The 22,965-nt window shown below is 37.9% G+C and overlaps 1 protein-coding gene across 7 annotated transcripts in view; it reads left to right on the top strand.

The window, feature by feature from the left end:
- Nucleotides 1–22,965, top strand: part of GTDC1 (glycosyltransferase like domain containing 1) — a 277,533-nt gene that overhangs the window by 117,642 nt on the left and 136,926 nt on the right. For 5 of the 7 annotated variants that reach the window (XM_044978283.1, XM_044978281.1, XM_044978287.1 and 2 more), the window contains one exon: nt 21,001–21,168. In XM_044978283.1, the coding sequence (XP_044834218.1) occupies nt 21,001–21,168 (168 nt within the window). Of the gene's footprint in view, nt 1–450; nt 558–2,544; nt 2,713–6,712; nt 6,833–21,000; nt 21,169–22,965 lie in introns of those variants that run through there. The other 2 variants (XM_044978282.1, XM_044978284.1) reach the window with 2 other exon arrangements.

Here is a 22,965-nt window from a genome sequence, read left to right as displayed (position 1 = left end):
AATAAGATTTCTTTTCAAACAGTTTGTCAAAGTACGTTCATTCCTTTCCTATATTGTATTGTATACCTCAGGTCAGCGCCAGGATTATGGTAATCTGGGGCTTTAGGCAACTCCCCACGCAGTGACTGTGCCATGATATTCCATCCCTCCTCCCTGCCCCATCATACATACCATGACCCTGTCCTTTCTTAGGGTAGTAGGGGGCTGCCTATGCAAGAACCTTTGGTGCAGGTCTATCACCACTCCTCTTTGGACAGGTTCCCCCCCGCCCACAGTCCCCTTCTGAGATGTTGTTTTGGGCCCCCAAAAAACCAGATTAACAACCTGTAAAAGGAATTGGGCAGTTTATACCTCTCAGAGCGGTGGTTTCAGTGTATCTGCAGATGCAGAGAGTCTTCTCAGCACTGGGTATACTTGTATCATGTTAACAAGGTTTTCTTCACTAAATAGGGCTAGATGCACAGTTTTAAAAAATGAAAACGAGATCCTGAACTCATCACAGGATGGCAGTTACTGGGTCCTTTTTCAGCCCTGCTTCCTGTGTTTCCTCATCTCAGGTGTGTGGTAAACATAATCTTATATCTTGAGTATGATGCTGTGTGTAGATTTTTAGAGAGATGTGGTGAATTGCACCATGTCTCTTAGATTAGAATTTGTCCTCTAATCTCCTTCTGAACTAGAAACACAAATTTGTTTTAAACCTTAATTTTTTTACCTCTACCAAATCCCATTTCCTCTCTCAATTAAGCGTCTGATCCAAAGGCCACTGAAGTGAATGTAAATCTTTTAACTGACTTCGGTGGGTCTTGGATCAGGCTCTAAATTAAAAAATAATACAAGCTATTTAAAGTTGAAGCTCTCACATGGCCATCAAGTCACTCTGCTGGCCCCCGGGTGTTTCAGAGGTCTCAAACTAGTAAGGTCGCATACAATATCAGACATATTGCAATATCAGGGTACAATATGGATTATGTTTTTGTAAAATGAGATTAAAATGGCAACTGATCCTTTTTAATCGTAGCAGTGTCAGCAAGTAGTATGGCTGTGCAGCCCAAATTCCTGTTTCTCCCGCCCCACTTTTTTCTTCTTATCAGGTTTTCTTGATGATACTCAAATGCCTCTAAAATATGTGTTCCCCATTTCTAATTTTTTCTAGTCCCTATGGCCTTGTTTAAAGATAGTGTTGTTTCTTGGGCCAGTGACTCATGAACATTGGTGTCATAAACAGATAGTTAAGGGTTGATGTCTCTTTTACCTGTAAAGGGTTAAGAAGCTCAGTAAACCTGGCTGACACCTGACCAGAGGACCAATAAGGGGACAAGATACTTTCAAATCTTGGTGGAGGGAAGTCTTTGTTTTGTGTTCTTTGTTTTGGGGGTTGTTCGTTCTTGGGACGGAGAGGGACCAGACGTCAATCCAGGCTCTCCAAATCTTTCTGAATCAGTCTCATGTTTCAAATTTGTAAGTACCTAGTCAGGAAGGCGTGTTAGTCTTATGTTTGTTTTCTCAAACTGTAAATGTTTCTTTTGCTGGAAGGATTTTTACCTCTGTTTGCTGTAACTTTGAACCTGAGGCTAGAGGGGGTTTCTCTGGCTATATAAATTTTAGTACCCTGTAAAGCATTTTCCATCCTGATTTTACAGAGATAATTTTTACCTTTTCTTTTTCTTTAATTAAAAGTTTTCTTTTTAAGAACCTGATTGATTTTTCTTTGTTTTAAAATCCAGGGAATTGGGTCTGGACTTGGTGGGGGGAAAAAGGAGGGGGGATGGTTAATTCCTCTTTGTTTTAAGATCCAAGGAGTTTGGATCTGTGTGAAGCCTCTCAAGGCAACCCAGGGAGGGGAAAGTCTGTGGGGAAAGAAGGGGGGAATGGTTAAGTTCTCCTTGTGTTAAGATCTAAGGGGTTTGGATCTGTGTTCCCCAGGGAAGGTTTTGGGGGGAAAGGGAGTGTGCCAGACACTAACTTCTGGCTGGTGGCAGTGTTACCAGGTCTAAGCTGGAAAATAAGCTTAGAAGGGTCCATGCAGGTCCCCACATCTGTAGCCTAAAGTGCAGAGTGGAGGAGGAAACCTTGACAATGGGAAATACTATTTTCCTGAACCTTCACCATTATTTTTCTCCTACACTGATTGCATTGTAAGGTAGCAATGTCCTTCAAATTCATAACTCCTGCATGGTAGCCTATTGTTGGCCTGCTGAGCACATATTTATACTTCTAACATACACAACTAATTTAAAGTGATATTAAGAATATGAAGAAGCAAGGCAAGACCCAGATAATACTGAAACTACCTAGTTGCCCCTAGATATCACAAAACATATAGCCAAATGCTGTGATAGCCAGATACAACAGATTACAGAAAAAAGCAGAAAGGAATTGTCACCTTTTTCATTTATAATAATTTAATGTAGCTTGTTAATTGTTTTTATATTTAAGAGTGAGGAAATAAAGTAGAGATCCTGTAAATATCTGTCCCTTAGAGCTCTAGATTTTATAACGGTCTTGAATTTTACAGTAAATTTCTTTCCTTTCTTTCTTTAGAAAATATACTAAAGATGTAGAGAGAAAATTAATCCCATACGATCTTAGAGTTACCGATTGTCCAGAGCTTTTAAAAAAGGATCATCATACTTTCCAAAGATTATCTCCAGTCACCTTGACGAACAGCGTGACAAAAATTTTCTTTTCAAGACACCTTAAAATGATACTGTATGTATTCCCAAGGCATTGTTGGAAAAACTGTTGTTTGGAGAATGTAATAAAAAAATCTCATTAACACTATTCAGTTTTTAGTAGAAGTTGGCAACTAAACAGTTCCACCAGCTTCCTGTGATCTTTTTCAAAATGGAAAAGACTCATTCATTCTTTTGATACAGCAAATTAGGTATCTTCAACAGTTGTCATGGCCATAGTTTCAAATGGTTCAAGTTAGGATATTACTTTTTCATAGATATATATTGGAGTCAAGTAGAACAAAAGCAAAAAAAAATATATAAAAAATTTGAAGACATGAGATATTGAGTTGCTGTTGTCTTAAGATACAGACTGAATGTCCTGTTTATCAGACCTGAAGAAGAGCTTTGTGTAGTTTGAAAGCTTGACTCTTTGACCAACAGAAGGTGGTCCACTAAAAGATATTACCTTACCCACCATGTCTGATTCAAGAAAGCTATGTTGATTAGGGACATATAAATATATGGATGAATAGCCATATATAGATCCTTCTAAAATTACAGTTGAATTGAACAGTGATTATTGATAAGAAATAGGCATGGTATTGTGGGTTGGAATACAGGAACTTCTGAGTTCTAATCAGAGTACTGATTCCCTCTGTGGCTGTAAACTAGCCACTTAATACCAGAGCCTCAGGTTGTGTATATGTGAAATGAGAATAATAATGCCAACAGTGAGCACATTTTAAATTTGTCCTTTTACTGTTAAGTAAAGCATTAACAATATGAGCATATATTCCCTTATATGTGAAATAATTCTTTTAATGCCTTATTTATTAATAATGTTTTTTGTTGTTATATTGCGACTTTTAGGTCTGTAATCAAGTGACCAGGGAGACTGAAGTGTGCTCCGACTGGTTTTTGAATGTTATAATTCTAGACTTCTGATTTGTGTCCATTTATTCCCTCTGCCATGTACATTGGCCAAACCAGACAGTCGCTACGTAAAAGAATAAATGGACACAAATCAGACGTCAAGAATTCTAACATTAAAAAACCAGTCGGAGAACACTTCAATCTCCCTGGTCACTCGATTACAGACCAAAAAAACTTCAAAAACAGACTCCAGTGAGAGACTGCTGAATTGAAATTAATTTGCAAAATGGACACCATTAAATTAGGCTTGAATAAAGACTGGGAGTGGATGGGTCATTACACAAAGTAAAACTATTTCTCCATGTTTATCCTCCTTCTCCCTCCCCCTCCCCCGCCCGCCACTGTTCCTCACAACTTCTTGTCAACTGCTGCAAATGGACCATTTTGATCACTACTGCAAAAAGTTTTTTTCTCTCCTGCTGATAATAGCTCACCTTAACTGATCACTCTCGTTAGAGTGTGTATGGTAACACCCATTGTTTCATGTTCTCTGTGTGTGTGTGTGTATATATATATATATATCTTCCTACTGTATTTTCTGCTGCATGCATCCGATGAAGTGGGCTGTAGCCCATGAAAGCTTATGCTCAAATAAATTTGTTAGTTTCTAAGATGCCACAAGTACTCCTGTTCTTTTTGCGGATACAGACTAACACGGCTGCTACATTCTTTTCACAATCACTCTTTTTTTCTATCTTAGTAGGGTTGCCGTAGCTAGAGACTTATGTTACCAAAGCACATGAGATAAAATGATCAGTCACTATAGATTACACTAAAAATTGTGTTGCATATATAGATCCAAATCAATTGAAAATGTGTTTAATGTAGCTGAGGAGGAACTTTTATTGTGTGATCCCATTTCCAGACACTTAATTCTGGACAAATTTTCCTTCAGGATGAAATTAAATATTTTTGAAAAGTTTGCTTAAATTCTGTTTGGCCATTTTTGAATTATCCAAGTGCTGAAAAAGTATTTATCCTGCTTTCTGAGATCTCAGATAACTTAACCATATTTATTTTTAGTTCAATTCTGGCATGGATGTAGTCATTAATGAATGTGCACTTTGCTAAGTTTGAAAATTTTTGATTGCGAACAGTCAATGATTGATAATAATGTACAGTTTATATAGAATATAACATTCCTTATTGATTTACTTTTGATCTGGGCCAAGTTCTATCCTCAGATCCTAACCTGTATTATTTTAAATATTTGATTATTATTTAAAAAGTGATGAAAAATGATATAAATGTAAAATATTATATATAACTTTATGGTTGAGATTTTGCATTGACAAAAATCAGGGCATTTAAAGTTATGATTCCCACTGCCACTTCGTGTCCATATTGCATATACTGTACAGTATGTATTAAGATAGAAAAGTTATCACTCTATGAAGTAATAACAAATATTACATATGCATGAAGGGGCTGCATTACAGTTGAGGGGGAACCATACTTTGAATTTCCTGGTATTTTCATGTGTAAAATCTCACCATAATGTGTAACATAGATTTTCAGTTATTACATCTATATTTTGTGTGCATATATATTAAAAGCATTTTCATGAATATCTGATTTTTCCTATACTTTTCCTAATGCACTGCAGTGTTGCCTGTTACTGACAAACTTCTGATAGCAATCATATGCCTCTAAAAAGAGAACTTCCTCAAGCAATATATCCACATGAAAACAGTTTGGAGATGCTCACATTCTTTCTCTGTCTCTCTCTCACATGTTACATTTTGGCACATCATAGAAGCAGGTAGCATATCTACTACCTGCTGTTGAAAGTGTTGAAGATACTGAATTATTTATTCTATCTTCTACACTATCCAAAATCGTTTTGGGTAGTTTGACACATCACGGTCTTCCATATGGATACTTCATGGTGACAGAGTTGCCAGCTGCTCAGGTTTTGTGACAGTCTCAGTTTTTCAAGGACTGTGTTAGTTTTCTTGGGAGAATCCTGCTTTTCTTAAGACCCCATTCTTGTGCAGGGGTAACAACCTTTAGGGTAGACACATAGGGGTGCCGATATTTGTGAAAATTAGCTACAAAAGAGTTAGCTGCCACAAAAAGTTTTTAAAAGGCATTGGAGTTATCTTTAGGGTTTTAGATACTCAGATTTAATTTCAGAGTGACATAATATTAGAAAAACTTGAAATATATTTTTCACAAAATAATGTGCTCCTATCAGCAACAGCCCTCAAACGTGTACATAGTGTTTGGAGATCAAATTGCAGAAGTGACATAAGAAACAATCACTCACCTGATATGTTTGAGTGACACCAGAATTGTAAAACTGCTTAATAAGGTGCTTGAGGCTCTGATCCTTTTCTGTTCTTAGAGTATTCAAGATGCGACAGGAGATTCTTAAGAAGGACTTCTTCTCCAAAAGCAGAACATTTATTAGTCCTTTAAATGGAGTAATGACTTTAATTGTGCAAAACAGCAAAAACATTGAGTATCAGCCTTGGTCTGAATTTGCCCTATGTTTATGAACTCATGGCTTGTTAGAACTTTATGGTGTTTCCGTACTGCCCATATAAAACTTGCACAATTTTTTTGCTGCTGTTTGCTGCATTTTGAGTTCAACCTATTTCATTGGGATAGCTCTTTGGGGAAGTCACATGCTGTGGTCTAGAAAGGTCATTGATACCACTTCTGGTTCTAGTGAACGTTATGTAAACACAAACCAGAACCATGAAATTGGTTCACTGTGAGGTTTAACCATGAAAAAATAGGGAACTATATGAAATTTAGAGCCTAGAAGTTATAGAGGCACTATTTGGCACTTTGTCTGCCCTTTGCAGACTCTTTCTCAATGAATTTGTGGATTTTTAAAAGCATGCACCCAGTGGTCTCTTCCCTGGCCTGTCTCAATGCATCTATTCTAGAATAGGTAGAACTAGCTTCCCATCCTCCACTCCTCTGGGACAGTGCTCCTTTTACACCTCATTGTGCAGAGGGTTTTGATGTTGCAGTGGGCCTTGTACAAGCCCTCTGCCAATGGTTAAATTTCACCTACTGGGAGTCCTCACCTCTTGATGTTGCACTGTATTTTGTGAACATTTTTTTTTAATTATTATTTATTCTTTAAGGTATCTGAAAGGGATGAAGAAGCTGTGAAACCATGGCTTTTCCCATCCATCATCCCAGCTATATCTGTTTGGTCTTGACCCTTTCTGTTTATTGAAGCAGAGGAGATTATGTATTTCATGGTGAGCAATGTGCCCTTAAAGTGAAAATGTGTATCTGTCAGTAATTAATTGTAGTCAAATATAATTACAGATCAGGAAGAAAATTATTAGCATACTCTTAGTAAAATTCAGGATGCTTCAGTGCAGTTACCTAAAACAGAGAAAGCATTCTTTAAAGAATCTTTAGTTAAATATAAAAGTCTTATCTCTAAAAAGAATCTATTTCAAGTTTACTTCTTGATGTTATAGTTAAATAAAAAGTACGTATCTGGTTAGCTGTTGCATGAAATCCTTTTTCAGTGTCTCTTGAATCAGAGGGCACATAAAAAGTGTAATACAGATTTAGGGCTGTAGATTTGAGAGATGGTGTAAATCAGTGCAAGAAATCAGTAGATTTGCACCAGCTGAAGATCTGACTGTTAAAATTGGAATCTGAGCTAAACTGCAACTTGGCTTTATGTCTGATTTTATGAAAATATTATGGTGAGATGCTGAAGTAACATTCAGTGAACCCAAATAGCTGGGACTAAAGACAAAATAGTGAGCACATTTATCTGTCCACTTGAATTGTTAAAGGGTGAGATTTTCCATAGTGTACACCATTAGGCTAATTTGTTTCCCATTGAAGTCAACAGTAGTCTTTAAGGGCTTGTCTTCACCCACAGCACTACAGTGGCACAGCTGTACCACTGTAGAATGTTAGTGAAGATGCTACTATGCCATCGGCATAGTTAATGCACCTCCGATCAACATAACACAGTCTATGCAGGGGTTAGGTTGGTATAATTATGTCGCTCAGGAGTGTACATTTTACACACCCCTGAACGACGCAGTAATACTTATATAGGTCTGATTGTAGACCTGGCCTTAGTTCTAATAGGAGCAGTTAGGTCAACAGTGAGTGCTTTTGAAAATCCCACCCACGGTGCATATCCTTAATAGGTGTCTGAAGATGCATGCCTAAGGAGGAACAGAGTAGAGAACTGGGATATGAAACAGTGGTTCTGGAAAACCACCACCACCACAACCAACAAAAATAGTCGGAAGGGGACTGACAGGATTTTGCTCAGATAGAGATGGGGTTGATGTACGGGAAATTTGGTTGGATGGAAGGGATGATATACAGGAAACCTTCTGAGTTTAACACACAGGAAGTTCCGTACTTTTGGAAACTATATCCAGAGCCTCATGTATTAATGGGATCAAGATTTCCCAATACACTGAGCAATGAGGCATAGTACTAGAAAATATTCTTGTAACAAATACATAAAAAAGGCATTGGGCATTTAAAATATTTTGCACATATAATGAAATGAGCATTTTGTACAATCTAAAAGTAAAAACAAAAACAAAATAAAACCCTTTAAAATAAATGAACAAATAGGATTCATGAATATTTACTACTTATATTTTCCTATGTACATATAGTAATTACAAAAGAAAAATATTTTTCTTTATAATTAATATTTGTAAATATTTATGAAAGTACATAATAAATAAATAAATATGACAAACGCATGGCCTAATTATGATGAAAGGGATGACAACTTTGTGACTTGTTCTGAAAAATAAAGAACATTACAATAGTAAGACTTAATTATTTTTTGTAAACATTTCAAATTACTTTCTATATTTAAAAAAGCCCTTAATTTGTGGAATATATTTTATAATATATAAGCCTTCTTGACAATAGTACATGCCACATGAAAAAGAAATTAATTTATTATTTATTATATTGTATATTGATATATATTATTTATTAGTGTTATCATTGTTCAGAAATTCAGTCATGTTGTTTTAAGGAAAACAGAAAAGCTTTTTTATGTTTTATTGTAATTTATGCATTCTCAATATATGCACATAAAAATATAACTTTTAGAAGAGATCACATCCAAATTATATATGGTATTAAAGCAAAATACCTCATCTAGTATACATTTAATTAATAAAAATATTTTATGTACAATTAATGTTTCATTTAAAAAGATAACATAAATCCAAATCCTCAGGCCCATGTGCACCTGAGTAGCTGGTCTGGGCTCATAGTAACTTTGTGGGACGGTAAAGCAGGAAGGGAGGAGTGCTCCCTAAAAGATATGAAGTCACTGCTACATCCCAGAGGCTAGTAGCCACTTTCATCTCGACACACTTGCTCCACAGGGAGAATCCGGTTATGAGTGTACTACCACAGTTTTCTGGCCCTTTCTCTGATCCCACATTTTGCATGCTGGTGTACAGGAGATCACCATGGAGCTGAGCTTCATGTTGTGTATTGCCCTATCCAAATCTTGCCCCTACTTTCCTAAAGGGCTGGTTCACACTGGTCTCAGTGCAAAATTTGTCCCTTTAAAATACTATTTACTCTAATATTTAGATATAGTTAATGTAATTTCATAACAAAACTGTAACACTATGCCCCATATTCTTCATAGAGATATTATTATGATGTGATTATGGCATAAATATGATGTATTTTATGCAAGATAGGTCATGTGAGGTATCCTTGAAAAGACTATGATTTACTGACTATGATTATCTTATTTATATGCTTGTATCATTTTGGTATTTGAAGTTAGGAATATTGTCTATGCATCTATTACAAATGTGTTTACACTTGGGAAACACCCACTAGGCAGAATACAATCAGTCTAGATGACTGGCTGGGAAGGGCCATTAGAGAAAACAATAGGCCTTAGAAGAAGTTCATCTCCCACCGGGAAGCCTTCCGGACGATGCTACAAACAGCTTCCGAGTCATGGCTACTATGACACTATGGGGGCATGTGACCAGATCACTTGGTACTGGACTCCATCTTGGAATACCAGTGTTTTTCCACTGAAAGGCTTGGGAACCAAGCTTGGAGACAAAGGGTTCCCATCATATACAAAAGCTATTTAAGGCACGGGAGTGACAGCATCGAGGCTCTTCACTGACTCCCCACCCAAAGAAGACTCTTGAAAACACCTGAAGAACAAGGACTGAACTGGGGGGAAGGGCTGGACCCAGGCTAGAGGGATTTCTAGCCTGTGACAGGAATACCTGGGGTTTTAAGCTGCAAGCAAATACAGCTTGCCCTTTAAGGGCCAGCTTAAATAATCATTAAGGGTGAGAATTTGCTACTCATATCCAATCTCTGTAGCATATTAAGCTTAGGTTACATTTTTTTTGAATTTGCTAGATAATCTGCTTTGATCTCTTTGCTATCCCTTATAATCACTTAAAATCTATCTTTTGTAGTTAATAAATATTTGCTTTAGCACAAACCAGTGTGTGCAAGTTATAACTTGGGGTTAAAAGCTGTTGTATATTTCCTCTCCACATCGAGGGAGGGGGGAAAGGGCATAAGCCGTAATTCAGGATCAGGGCCCCCCAGAGCTGGGTGCTGTATAAATTCACATCTAGCCATGATCCTTGCCTTAAAAAGTTTGCAGTCAAATGTATTATGAAATACAGTGATATTTGGGATAAAATTGTATGAATGTTCAAAACTGTAGAACTTACACAGCACATTAGGATTGGAAGTGAAGCTGTTTACCACATCCAATTGGAATTTTAGGAAGGAATTTTATCTAGAGATAGAATATAATAATCTAAATCATTATTTGGGCGGAATACAGTAATCACCTGTAGTCTTGTGAAAAGTGTCCTGGGATTTTTAATTAGTACAGGACGTCAAAAATCTCAAGACAAATCTATTATCCAAAGAGTGTACCTCCAACATCACAGTGTCTTAAACATCCTGCTGATGGATGGATCAGTATGGATCCAAATAGCATCATCTAAAGAATATTCCTTCTTGGGTTTTCCCTAGAGGTTTCCTATACAAGTACTGATCAAATATAATTCTGGATCATGAAATTGTAAGACCTAATATAATATATATATATGAGAAGAGTTAACAGTGCCTACACTGATTTTCCTGAGTGCTGTGTGTTTCAATCACAAACTTTTTGCACGTTCTTGCAAAAAAGATATATGGACTTGAATCTCCACTCAGCTAAGGAGAGCTTTATGCTGCTGCTGTGAGCTCTAAATCTGCCACACCTTCTTCCCTCTTCAACACACCCTCTATTTTGCCACACTTGAGGTAGTGGAGCCACCTTTGTGCTGACAAAAATACTTTGCCAGTTACGTGAAATTAAAATGTAAAGCTTTTTATATGTTGCTGCTCTTCTGTGTTTTACTATAAAAATTTTAATAGACAGACCTATGCAGAACTCAGACTATCCTGTGCACAAATCATGGCCCTGATCCTTCAAATACCTCAGCATCTGCTTAACTTAATTCACATAAGTAGTTCCACCGATGTCAAAGAGGCTACTTACATGTTTAAAGTTAAGCACAAGCTTATGTATATGCAGGATGGGGGCTTGTAGAGTGTGTGCTTACTGGGCACTGAAGTCCAAAGCAGTTCAGCCTGTCTTCGAAGAGATGTTGATACTATATTTGGGATTTATTCTGGTTGCGTTGGAGAAGTGATCATTTAAAACGCTGCAAAATGCTTGGGACACTTTGTGGTGACGATTAAGAGCAGATGGTTGTTTAAGAAAGGTGATCTTTAATGCAGGTGTCAGGGTAGTATGTACAGTAGTTATAGTGTAAAGAAATGTACTGCATGTATTAACATGTTTGTAGTCTTGATGGGTCTGGATAAGAATACTGTAATAGCAGTTTAAATGTACTTTTTGTGAGATGGTAAGCTAATGATGTAGCTGTTAATTTGAATTTAGCAGACATTTTAAATATAGGTTTCTCTTACAGAGACAAAAGTTGCAATTTAAAGCTCTTTGGTGGTCTAAAAACAGCTTAATTCTCTAGTAGCATGGTAATAAGTACTAATCCAGCTTATACAGTGATTGTAGTATGTCATGTTTGTGAAAGATTGCCTAACTCTGCTTTCTCTGGGTTTTATGTTAATTTTTTTAAATTAAACATAAAACCTTATAACATCTTTATGCTGAGATAAACTGTTCAATTTAACTTGTGCTCAAGCAGCAGCTGTCAGGAATTATCATGTTTCCAGCGTTCTTGCTATCACCTTGTGTCCTTACCTCCTGGAAAGACTCAGTGGGATGATAAAGCTCACCTTGTTAGGATTTATTACTTAAATAATAACCTGAGGTAAAATGAAAGTAGATGTCACTTAGAATGACAACTGATATATATTTATGTCACACATTACATTATAATAAACTTTCCTTTCCTACCCTAGTAGTAGGTGTTAAGTAGAAATACTCTTCAACATATCCTCCAGTGCCCTGCATGAGTCCATTAGCCATATACACTACTCCTCTGTGGGCATGTTCACAATGACTTGTACTGTCAGGTGTTATTTAAGCTTATAATGCCTAAGGAAATTGGTTATTGCTGGTAGTTAAAGCTATTGTACCAGTAAAGAAGCAAAGCTGAGGGCAGCTAATGTGTGTAGGTTTATGTTATAGAAATACTCTGGACATTTTTAGGGGATAAGTGAGGACATTTTATAATACCATTATGGATTTATATTTTGTTTGCAGTCACAGTAGGAAAAGTAAGCAAAACCATTTAAATTCTAAATTGGGGGGTTGCTAATAATTATAAAACTTGCTCTTGTCATTGGTTAATTCATGAGACTAGTAATGAAATGTGATTTTGTTGGTAAAAATCTTACCGCTTTTTTTACTTTAACCCTATTCTTTGTGTCTCAATGGCTAAAACACTTATCCAAGTCCTTATCATTTCCCTCCTTGATTACTGCAAATCGCCTCCTTTTATGCTTCTCTGACACCCACCCCTTTAGTGTTTCCAGACGGCTGCTGCAATGATTATTGTCCGTTGATATGACCATATTACTCTTTTCTTTGAATCCCTGCACCAACTCCCCCCTTACACACCACGTCAAGTTTAAACTGCTCAGCTTCACCTTGAAGGCCCTGCACAACTCTGTTGTAGACTATATCTTGCATCTCATTTCTCGTAATGTTCCCCGTCCTTTTTTTCTCTCCTCCCACTCTTGCCCTTGTCTTGTTCCATGCTGCCTCGTATGGTTTCAGTCTGAATATGCCATATTTCCTCTCTCTGCCCATTCAGATCTCTCCTAAAGAAATACTTGTTTTGCCAGAACCACAGATACAAACCTGCATCAATCAAATTCTCTTTCCAGCTCGGCATATAAGAAGGAAAGGAGTCATCTTAAAGGCATCATATGTCTTAAAAACAGCAAAGTTAGATGTTCAAGTCTTAAGTTCATGATCCAGTTTGATTGCTTCAGGTGTTGCAGAGTAGATGGCAGAGATTCCACCAAGATATTATGTGGAACATTGGTTAACAAGATGTTCCATAGTTTGAAGTCTGTTTCTGCAGTCGCAAATAGGATTTGTGTCTTAGTCCCCATTTATGGAGAGAGAGGCACATCTGCCATGTGATGTGTGAATGTGGTTCAAAGTGTACCATAGTTTCAATGAGGGGAGTGGGGGGGGGGGGGGCGGCGAGCCACTGGGTTCTTCAGTTGGATCCCTGATGAGATGTTTATATGGAATGTTGGCATCCTTCCACTTTGCTTGCCATTGATCTTCCAGGGAAAACCCTGATTCTTTGAGCTCTTGCACTGCAAACCAAAAAGGTTTTCTAGATTGGAGTTTGAATCTCAGCTTGTTATTTAGATCTTCATGTATTGGCAGATCTTTGTTTCCTTGGCTACAATTGGACTCCCGAAAAATTATCTTGTCATGATGAACTTAGGGTTGGTGGATGTGTGCCAATATGGGAAGCTATGATTGTGGTGTTGAGTTTACTGCACCATGTGATTTACTGTAATTTTAATTTGAATCATTCTTCACTGCAGGTGATGTCAGAAAATTCCTACACCTGAGCAATTCTTTTAAAGTGACAAATCTGAGGAATTGTCCCAGATTGAGGTGTCTGTAGAGGAGGTTTTGGAACAAACTGATAAATTTAACAGCAATAATTCACCAGAACCAGATGGTATTCACCCAAAAGTTCTGAAAGAACTCAAATATGAAATTGCAGTTCTAACTGTGGTATGTAACCTATTGCTGAAAACAGCCTCTGTACCAGATGACTGGTGGATAGCTAATGTGATGCTGATTTTTAAAAAAGTCTCCAGAGGTAATCCTGGCAATAACAGGCTAGTAAGCTTAACTTCAGTATCAGGCAAATTGGTTGAAACTATAATAAAGAACAGAATTATCAAACACATAGATGAACATGGTATGTTGGGGAAGAGTCAACATGGCTTTTGTACAGGGAAATCACACCTTGTGTTAACAAACATGTTGACATGGGCAATCGAGTGGATATAGTGTCCTTAGACTTGCAGAAAGCAAAGTTCCTCACTGAAGTCTTTTAAGCAAAGTAAGGAGTGATGGGATAGAGGGAATTTCCTTTCATGGATTAAGATAGGAAACAAAGGGTAGGAATAAATGGTCAGTTTTCAGTGTGGAGAGGTAAATAGCAGGGTCCCCAAGAGAACTGTACTGGGACCAGTGCTGTTCAACATGTTCATAAAAGATCTGGGAAAGGCGGTAAACAGTGAGATGATACAAAGTTACTCAGGATAGTTAGGTCCAAAGCAGACTGCGAAGAATCACAAAGGGATCTCACAAAATTTGGTGACTGGGCAAGAAAATGAAAGATGAAATTCAATGTTGATAAATGCAAAGTAAAGTACACTGGAAAATATAATCCCAATCATACATACAAAATGATGAGGTCTAAATTAGCTGTTACAATTCAGGAAAGAGCTCTTGGAGTCATAGATAGTTCTCTGAAAACATCCACTCAATGTGAAACAGCAGTCAAAAAAGCTAACAGAAAAAAAAGAAAAAAGAAAAATAATGGATATATACCTATCTCCTAGAACTGGAAGGGACCCCGAAGGGTCATTGAGTCCAGCCCCCTGCCTTCACTAGCAGGACCAACCAGGAACCATTGGGAAAGGGGTAGATAGTTAGACAGAACATATCATAATGCCACTATATAAATCCATAATACCCCCACATGTTGAATACTTTGTGCAGTTCTGGTCACCCCATCTCAATAAAGATATATTAGAATTGGAAAATGTCCAGAGAATGGCAATGAAAATTATTAGGGGTATGGAACATCTTCCATATGAAGAGAGATTAAAAAGCTTCCATATGAGGAGAGATTAAAAAGACTGGCACTGTTCAGGTTGGAAAAGTGATGGCTGAGGGAGGGGATATGATAGAAATCTATAAAATCATGAGTGGTGTGGAGAAAGTGAATAAGGAAGTGTTGTTTACCTCTTCACATAACTCACAAACCAGGGGTCACACAATGAAATTTATTGGCAACAGGTTTAAAACTGACATAAGTAAGTACTTCTTCACACAAAGCACAGTCAACCTGTGGGACTCATTGCCAGGGGATGCAGTGAAGGCCACAAGAATAACTGGGTTCAAAAAATAACTAGATAAGTTAATTGAGGATAGGCCCACAAAAGCAATTAGCCAAGATCGTCAGGAATGCAACCCCATGTTTTTGGTGTCCCAAAACCTCTCAGTGCTAGGAATTAGGATCAGGTGAAAGGGGGATAGATCACTCAATAAAGTGCACGGTTCTGTTTACTCCCTCTGAAGCAGGGGTCGGCAACCTTTCAGAAGTGCTATGCCGAGTCTTCATTTATTCACTCTAATTTAAGGTTTTGCATGCCAGTAATACCTTCTAAAAATGTTAAAATGTCTCTTTCTACAAGTCTATAATATATAACTAAACTATTGTTGTATGTAAAGTAAATAAGGTTTTAAAATGTTTAAGAAGTTTCATTTTAAATTAAATTAAAATGCAGAGCCCCCCAGACCAGTGGCCAGGACTCGGGCAGTGTGAGTGCCACTGAAAATCAGCTCGCGTGCCGCCTTCGGCACACGTGCCATAGGTTGCTTACCCCTGCTCTGAAGCATCTGGCACTGGCCACTGTTGGAAGATAGGATACTGGGCTATATTCATAGAATATTAGGACTGAAAGGGACCTCGCGAGGTCATCTAGTCCAGTCCCCTGCACTCATGGCAGGACTATATTATCTAGACCAGTGGTGGGCAACCTGCGGTCCGTGGGCCACATGTGGTCCATCAGGGTAATCTGATGGCAGGCCGCGAGACATTTTGCTGACATTGACCATCAGCAGGCACAGCTCCCCGCAGCTCCCAGTGACTGCAGTTCACAGTTCCCAGCCAATGGGAGGCTGTGGAAAGAGGCAGCCAGCACATCCCTGTGGCCCACCACTTTCCGCAGCTCCCATTGGTCAGGAACAGCAAACCACGGCCACCGGATGGTCAACCTCAGCAAAATGTCTTGCGGCCCGCAATCAGATTACCCTGATGGGCTGCCTGCGGGCCACAGGTTGCCCACCACTGATCTAGACCATTCCTGACAGGTGTTTGTCTAACCTGCTCTTAAAAATCTCCACTGATGGAGATTCCACAACCTCCCTAGGCAATTTATTCCTGTGCTTAACCACCCTGACAGGAAGTTTTTCCTAATGTCCGACCTAAACCTCCCTTGCTGCAATGTAAATCCATTGCTTCTTGTCGTATCCTCAAAGGATCAGAAGAACAATTTTTCTCCCTCCTCCTTATAACTACCTTTTATGAACTTGATGGACCATTGGTCTGACTCAGCATGGCAATTCTTATGTTCTCATGTTTTTATGTAATGATTCTCATGGTGGTGGTAAGATGAGAGTCAATGAGTGATGTGTGAGAGCTATGTGTCTGAATGGATGAGCAGTATCTGTAGTAGATTAAACAAGGAACAGTGAAGAGGTTCATGGGGTTTTTGCATCAGCTTCCCATGTTTTTCCTGTCCGTTTCTGGATGAGGTTTATATTAATCTTTATTTTGTCAGGTGAGGCTTCGGTCTATTGTCACACCAAGATAATTCAGGGTGGGATTGTGTTTTTCTATTGGTAACAGAAGTCCACATGCTGTTCTGTCATAGCCTTTGGATTACTTAAATGAAGTGCTGACATTAGAGTCTTGGGGGGGGTTTCATTTTAGCTTCATCTTAAGAAATATCCTTCCATGGTTTTAAAGTCCTTGTTTAGTATTTGTTTTATGATAAGTAAATTGTTCTGAGTGCACAGTCACACAATATCATCAGCATAAGCAAATTTCCATGATGATGTACACTGAAGGTCACTAATATAGATGGTGCTAGGACTGATCCCTATGGTAAACCATCATTGAGAGTACATGGTCTGCTGATCTGGTCACCAAGGAAAACATGAAACTTATGATTGGTCAGAACTTCTGAGAAGAATTTTATCATTGCATTGTATGGGATAATTTTGCTGGCTTTCAGAAGGGCGTACTTATAGGTACCCCCTATAAGTCTAAGAAAGCTGCCCCAATCTTGAATTTTTGTTGGAATCCCATCTCAGTGTATATTGTTAAGATTAATACTTGGCCAGTGCACCTTTGACTTGGCTGGAAACCAACTTGTTCATTCAGTAACATTCCTGGACTTGGCAATGGCAATGGTCATAGATTGTGGGGAGAATCCCTGAAGAATGATATAGGAGAACACTGCTACCCCCATTTCTGTACCTTGGCTACAGGGTTTTTAATAAATACTAGAAGGATGCCATCAAGTCTTGCATCTTTCCCAGCTTTTGTAAGTGAGAAGTTCTTGTTTATCTTCTCAACAGTGAAAGTCAGTGATGAGGGGGGTAGTGAGCTGTTGTAACTCTCTGTGCACTTTGCATTAATAGACTTGTCCCCTGGTGCTTTTGAGTTCATAAGAAGTGTTCTTCTGATCACATCAGCTAAGATCTCAGGGTTTTACATTTCTCTGGGTTTGCAGACCCAAAATGATGCAATAATAGCCAAGCATTATGGCTACAGTGAGTAACGTCCAAAGATTCAACTGTTTCAATCCACCTTTGATGGAGGGTTAAATTTGGTGACTCTAGTAGTGATGTTGCAGTGTTTGTGTCATCAGATGTTTGGTATTCCGGTAATAGTCTTTATGTTTCTGAATGCGAGCATCAGGTATATCCTTTTTGATAGCTATGGGAGATGTTTTTTCTTTTGGCCCTTTGCATGAGCCGGGTGAAACAGTTGCAGTTTTCAGGCTCTGGTTGAATACCATCAATGGTGGCCTCAGTTGTTACAATGAATCCCAGCCAGCTTTCCTTTTGAAAGTTCCATCACAGTTTGGGTGGTGACATGATTACTGGGAGTTCAGTTCCAATGCTGGGAGTTCAATAGTCAAAGTTGACTATTTGAAAAATTGCCAAGAACGGTTCTAGAGATGTTTTGAAGGATTCTGAACTCATCGTTGTTGAGGAAACAGAGGTCTAGATAGTAGTTTCTGTTCCAGTAAACGGAATAAAAAGTGCCTCTGTTTTTCACAACAAAGAGAAGATATATGTTTTTGATTACCATTCTGCAAGTTCCTCATCTGGAGTATCGTTGCTACTATAGCTCCACATTATGTGGTGGCTATTGAAATCACCGATGTATATAACAGAGTAATACACTGTGGATAAAGTGGGAGAAGGCTGGTCTGTATTCGGTGGTTTATACAATTAGCTACCGCAGGGGTCGGCAGCCTTTCAGAAGTGGTGTGCCGAGTCTTCATTTATTCACTCTAATTTAAGGTTTTGTGCGCCAGTAATACATTTTAATGTTTTTAGAGAGTCTCTTTCTATAAATCTATAATATATAACTAAACTATTGCTGTATATACAGTAAACAAGGTTTTGAAAATGTTTAAGAAGCTTCATTTAAAATTAAATTAAAATGCAGAGCCCCCCGGACCGGTGGCCAGGACCCGGGCAGTGTGAGTGCCACTGAAAATCAGCTTGCGTGCCGCCTTCGGCATGCGTGCCATAGGTTGCATACCCCTGAGCTACCGCTAACTTGCCAATTCTTATTGAGATAGTAAAGGTTCTGGTGTTACTCCTGGCATCTATTGGGTCATAATCTTTAATGCCCCACCTGATATGTATGGAAAAGCTATGTTTTGAATAATGGAGAGAGGTGACAAGATTGTATCCAGCAATATGGCAGCCTGATTCTTGAGAGTTTTTTGTTTTTTTTTAATATAAGGGTGATGGCATTGATCATATTATCTTTTAGATGGGATATACCTTCGACATTCTGTTGGCAAATTCATAGAGCTGAGCCTACTATTCTCTTAAGTGGCTCTGAAAGGAATCACTTTTTGCAGGATAATTATCTCCATTGCTGTTCAATCTCAGATTTCACTGAGGGTACGTCTACACTACCCGCCGGATCGGCGGGTAGCAATCGATCTTTCAGGGATTGATTTATCACGTGTAGTGTAGACGCAATAAATCGATCCCTGATCGCTCTCTCGTCTACTGCTGAACTCCAGCTCAGTGAGAGGCGGAAGCAAAGTCGACGGGGGAGCTGCGCCGCGAGGACGCGAAGTAAGTAATTTTAATTTGATCTAAGATACGTCAACTTCAGCTACACTATTCTTATAGCTGAAGTTGCATATCTTAGATCGATTTCCCCCTCCCCCAGTGTAGACCAGGCCTGAATGACATTCAGATGCAGATTTGTTGATGTTGGGTGTGCATTGACACATAGCAGGGCAGACCATGAGAAGGTTGTCATCATCTACCCTGGGAAAGGCATAAGAGAGAGGTTTAATAAGAAAAAAAGATTGTTCAGGGACATCATCAAGATGAACACATAATTTATCCAGGTAATCATGTAATCTTATTATTGTAACCTTTATCCTTCTCCCCCCCTCCCCACACACACACTTCTGTTTGTTGCTGTCACTCATTCTCTCATGTCTAAAATGATATTGTAAGTTCCTCAGGGCAAGGATTGTATTTTTTCTATGATCACTAAATTGCCTAACATATGTAGGGTGGAACCTTTTCACCTCAGGTTTGAATCTGGCGAGGTCACTAGAAGTGAAAAAATTGTGGCTCCCTGAGACAAGTGTTTGATTACTTACATCAAATGATTTGTGGGTCCCATCTTATTTGGCACTCTAATTGACAATCTCATTAGAAAGACCAGTTATTTTATGCACATGTAGATTCTCTCACACCCCTAGGGGTGACTCTACCAAGTCAGGGTTGAGTCATGTTGATGAGGTTGGGTGGAGGAGCTGCTTTTCATGTTGTATATATTCCATAGGTTCTGAGGTTGCCTATTAAATGTGCCAAATTTTTGACATTGCAAGCCGATGTTACCTCTGTTCTGACTGCAGTCCCCTGCAATTAGTAGAGTGAATATCTTGGGAATGCTATGGTACATTTAGTTACCTCAGGCAATCGGAAAATTTGTAAGTTAACCACTGCAAACAGAAGATTGTCATTCCACTATGTCCATTTAGCACTTTTTTTGAGCACTAATTCACCTTTTTTTAAAAAAAAAAAAAGAAAGGGAAAATTGGCAAAGATTACAGAAAAGAAACTCTTTAACCAAACATTGTATTTGCATAATTAGAATGAAGGATGGACTGGCAAATTAGTGAGGAACATACTGTTAACTTTCTGATTGTTAAGTTATATCAAGGGCAAGAAATCAGTGTACTAATTTTCTTTGGGCTTGAGTTATATATAATTTGAAGGATATGAACAATTTTACTGACTATAAAATGGTAACTGTACTATGGCAATATTGGGGAGCAGGGAACAAAACAACAAAATAATGTTATGTAGGATGCTTAATAAAAATGGGAAAAGAGATGGAGAGAGCGAGAAAAAGACCACACCAGATAAGTATAGTGCATAAATCAAAAGGGTTTATGTCATAACATGAACATGTGCCATTCCTGCTCATATATTGAATTTCAGTAGTTGGTTGCATAAAGAAGTAAAGTGTAATGAAACTGGCAAGCAAAGTATTCCCCAGTCAGCCTTATCTTTGTTCCATTTGTCCTTCAGATACAGCTTTCTTGCCTTTTTCAATAAAATCCATCCAGCTTTTTTATTTTGCATTTCTCTGTAACTGAGCTGAGAAGACCAATGAGATTCAATGCTTTTCTAGTTGAGTTCTTAGCAGCTGCTTTTTAAGAGATCAAAACTTAGAATGCTGCTACATGGTATTAAGGCTTAGCTATTGATGTGTCCCTATAGGAGTTATGTATTTCTTGTGGGGGGTAGGCAGAGAGGAAGGGTAAAGAGTGACCCTTTTGAGCATGCTCACAGACAGTAAACACTACTTTCCTTGTTTCTTAGGATCCTCTTTGCAAGCTCAGTGCTTAACCTGACTGAACTTATTGCCCTTCGGCCTGACCTTGGCAAATTGAAAAAGGTCCTTTACTTCCATGAGAACCAGTTGGCATATCCTGTACAGAAGTACCAGGAAAGAGATTTCCAATATGGATACAACCAGATTCTTTCATGGTAGGTGTTTCTCATACCATTATGTGTTATTTAATGACATCTTTTAAGCATTTTTAAACCTGGGGAGTCCTGCGCTACTTAAACAACAACACTGTTGCAAACTGAGGACAAATATATACAGTCCCAAGTGGGTGCTATGTCAAGTGCTTTGGCAAAAACAAGTAATACAGTACTCCTCATCTCCAGCTATTGTTCAAGTCTACCTGTGTGCTAAAGGACTACCACGCTACACCTGTACATTGCGCTAATTTTCAATTCAGACCTATTCATCACAAACAAGATGCTGTAGCTCAAGTACACTTAGCAGAGAGGCAGTTAATCAGCTCTTGCTGGGCTATAGATTTTAATGCATCCAACTGAATTAAAATAGGAGTTTCAGGGGAATAAACAAAAATTAAAACATAATGCAGCAGTTTTGTTTGTCTTAAAGGAGTGAGAGCAGTAAACATATCAGATAAATCCTTAATTGCTTTTTTTTTGGTGTTCAGAAATTGTGCAGTGCTAAAATACCCAGACGTTTTAAAGGCTGTGGTCCTTTATTGTTACTTAAAACAAATGTATTTCCTGAATCTAAGTTAATGAAAGAAGTTAATAACAGCATACTGAAAAGCTTTGTGATTAGACACTGCACAAACCTAAGTGAATCTGCAAAGCTGAATTGGTTTGAATTGAAATAAATTCATTTGGTTGATCTATCTCACCTATTTGTTATTAGGAGGCTTATTAGAAGCATAGATTGAATATTTTTAAATACATATAAAATATTTGCATCTTTGTAAAATGAGCCAGTTAATATTCAGATTTCCCAAATGATAATCTTTATATATACAGAGCATTTTCTAGATCTGTTTCTGTCTTTGCATTTGCAAGATGCTTCAGTTATTAAGCATTTTCAATGCTGTGAAAATGTAGTGAAATGGCTGTACAGTACTTGGAATGTATTTTGAAAACAGTAGCAGCCATTTTGAAATTTAATGATATAAAACTATGGTGTTGGATGGTGAAGCTGGAGAAGGAAATATCTAAAAAAGATGTATTTTAACTTCTTTCAGTATTGTAAATTCTGTATTTTTCTGAGTTTTTATATTACAGGACTTTTCTCTTAGGAAAAGTCCTCTAAGAATGCTTGCTTCCATGTTTTCTTTATCCTAGAGTTGCCTCTGTACATTAATGTAAATGCATAATGTACATTCTTTGAACATTTTTTGGCTCTGCAAGTGGACATTTATTAATGGCAAAAGAGAACAAATCTTGTTTATATTTTAGCTGCATTGTTTCTGTCTATTAGCAATCACGTGTAAAGGAAAAAAAAATGTTGTGCTCCTCCCCCAATATTATATTTGAGAAGGTCTGAAGTTTTTAATATTTTAATTTTTTTTCTGTTTTTTTTTAAACCTTAGAAATATCAGGAACGATAAGTCTTTTCTTCTGTTTTTGTTCAAAGACTTCTTGGAGGAGAAGATAACTGGGCTGGGAGCTTTCTCAAGTCTGTTTCGTGGTGTTAATCTTTAGGAAAGAGAGCTTTTCTCCCAAGTGTTTATCAGGAGTTTGTTACATAGGTGTTGACAAAGTTTAAATAGTATCACTAATATTCCTTCCCTTTTAGTTGCTCAGGTTTCAGTTTTTTATGATGATAGGATCCCTCCAGTTTGCCAGTCACATTTAAAACCTCCAGCAAAAAAGAGTAGATAAGACCTAGTATTTCTAATGTACAAAACAAGCAGAGATACACATTTGCAGGCCTTTGTTATATAATGGGGAAAAGTTTTTGTTTTGAATGTCAATTATAAGTCTAGT

Source organism: Mauremys mutica, chromosome 10, assembly GCF_020497125.1.
Source record: "Mauremys mutica isolate MM-2020 ecotype Southern chromosome 10, ASM2049712v1, whole genome shotgun sequence".
Lineage (NCBI taxonomy): Eukaryota > Metazoa > Chordata > Testudines > Geoemydidae > Mauremys > Mauremys mutica.
This window is presented reverse-complemented; position numbering and strand designations above follow the sequence as displayed.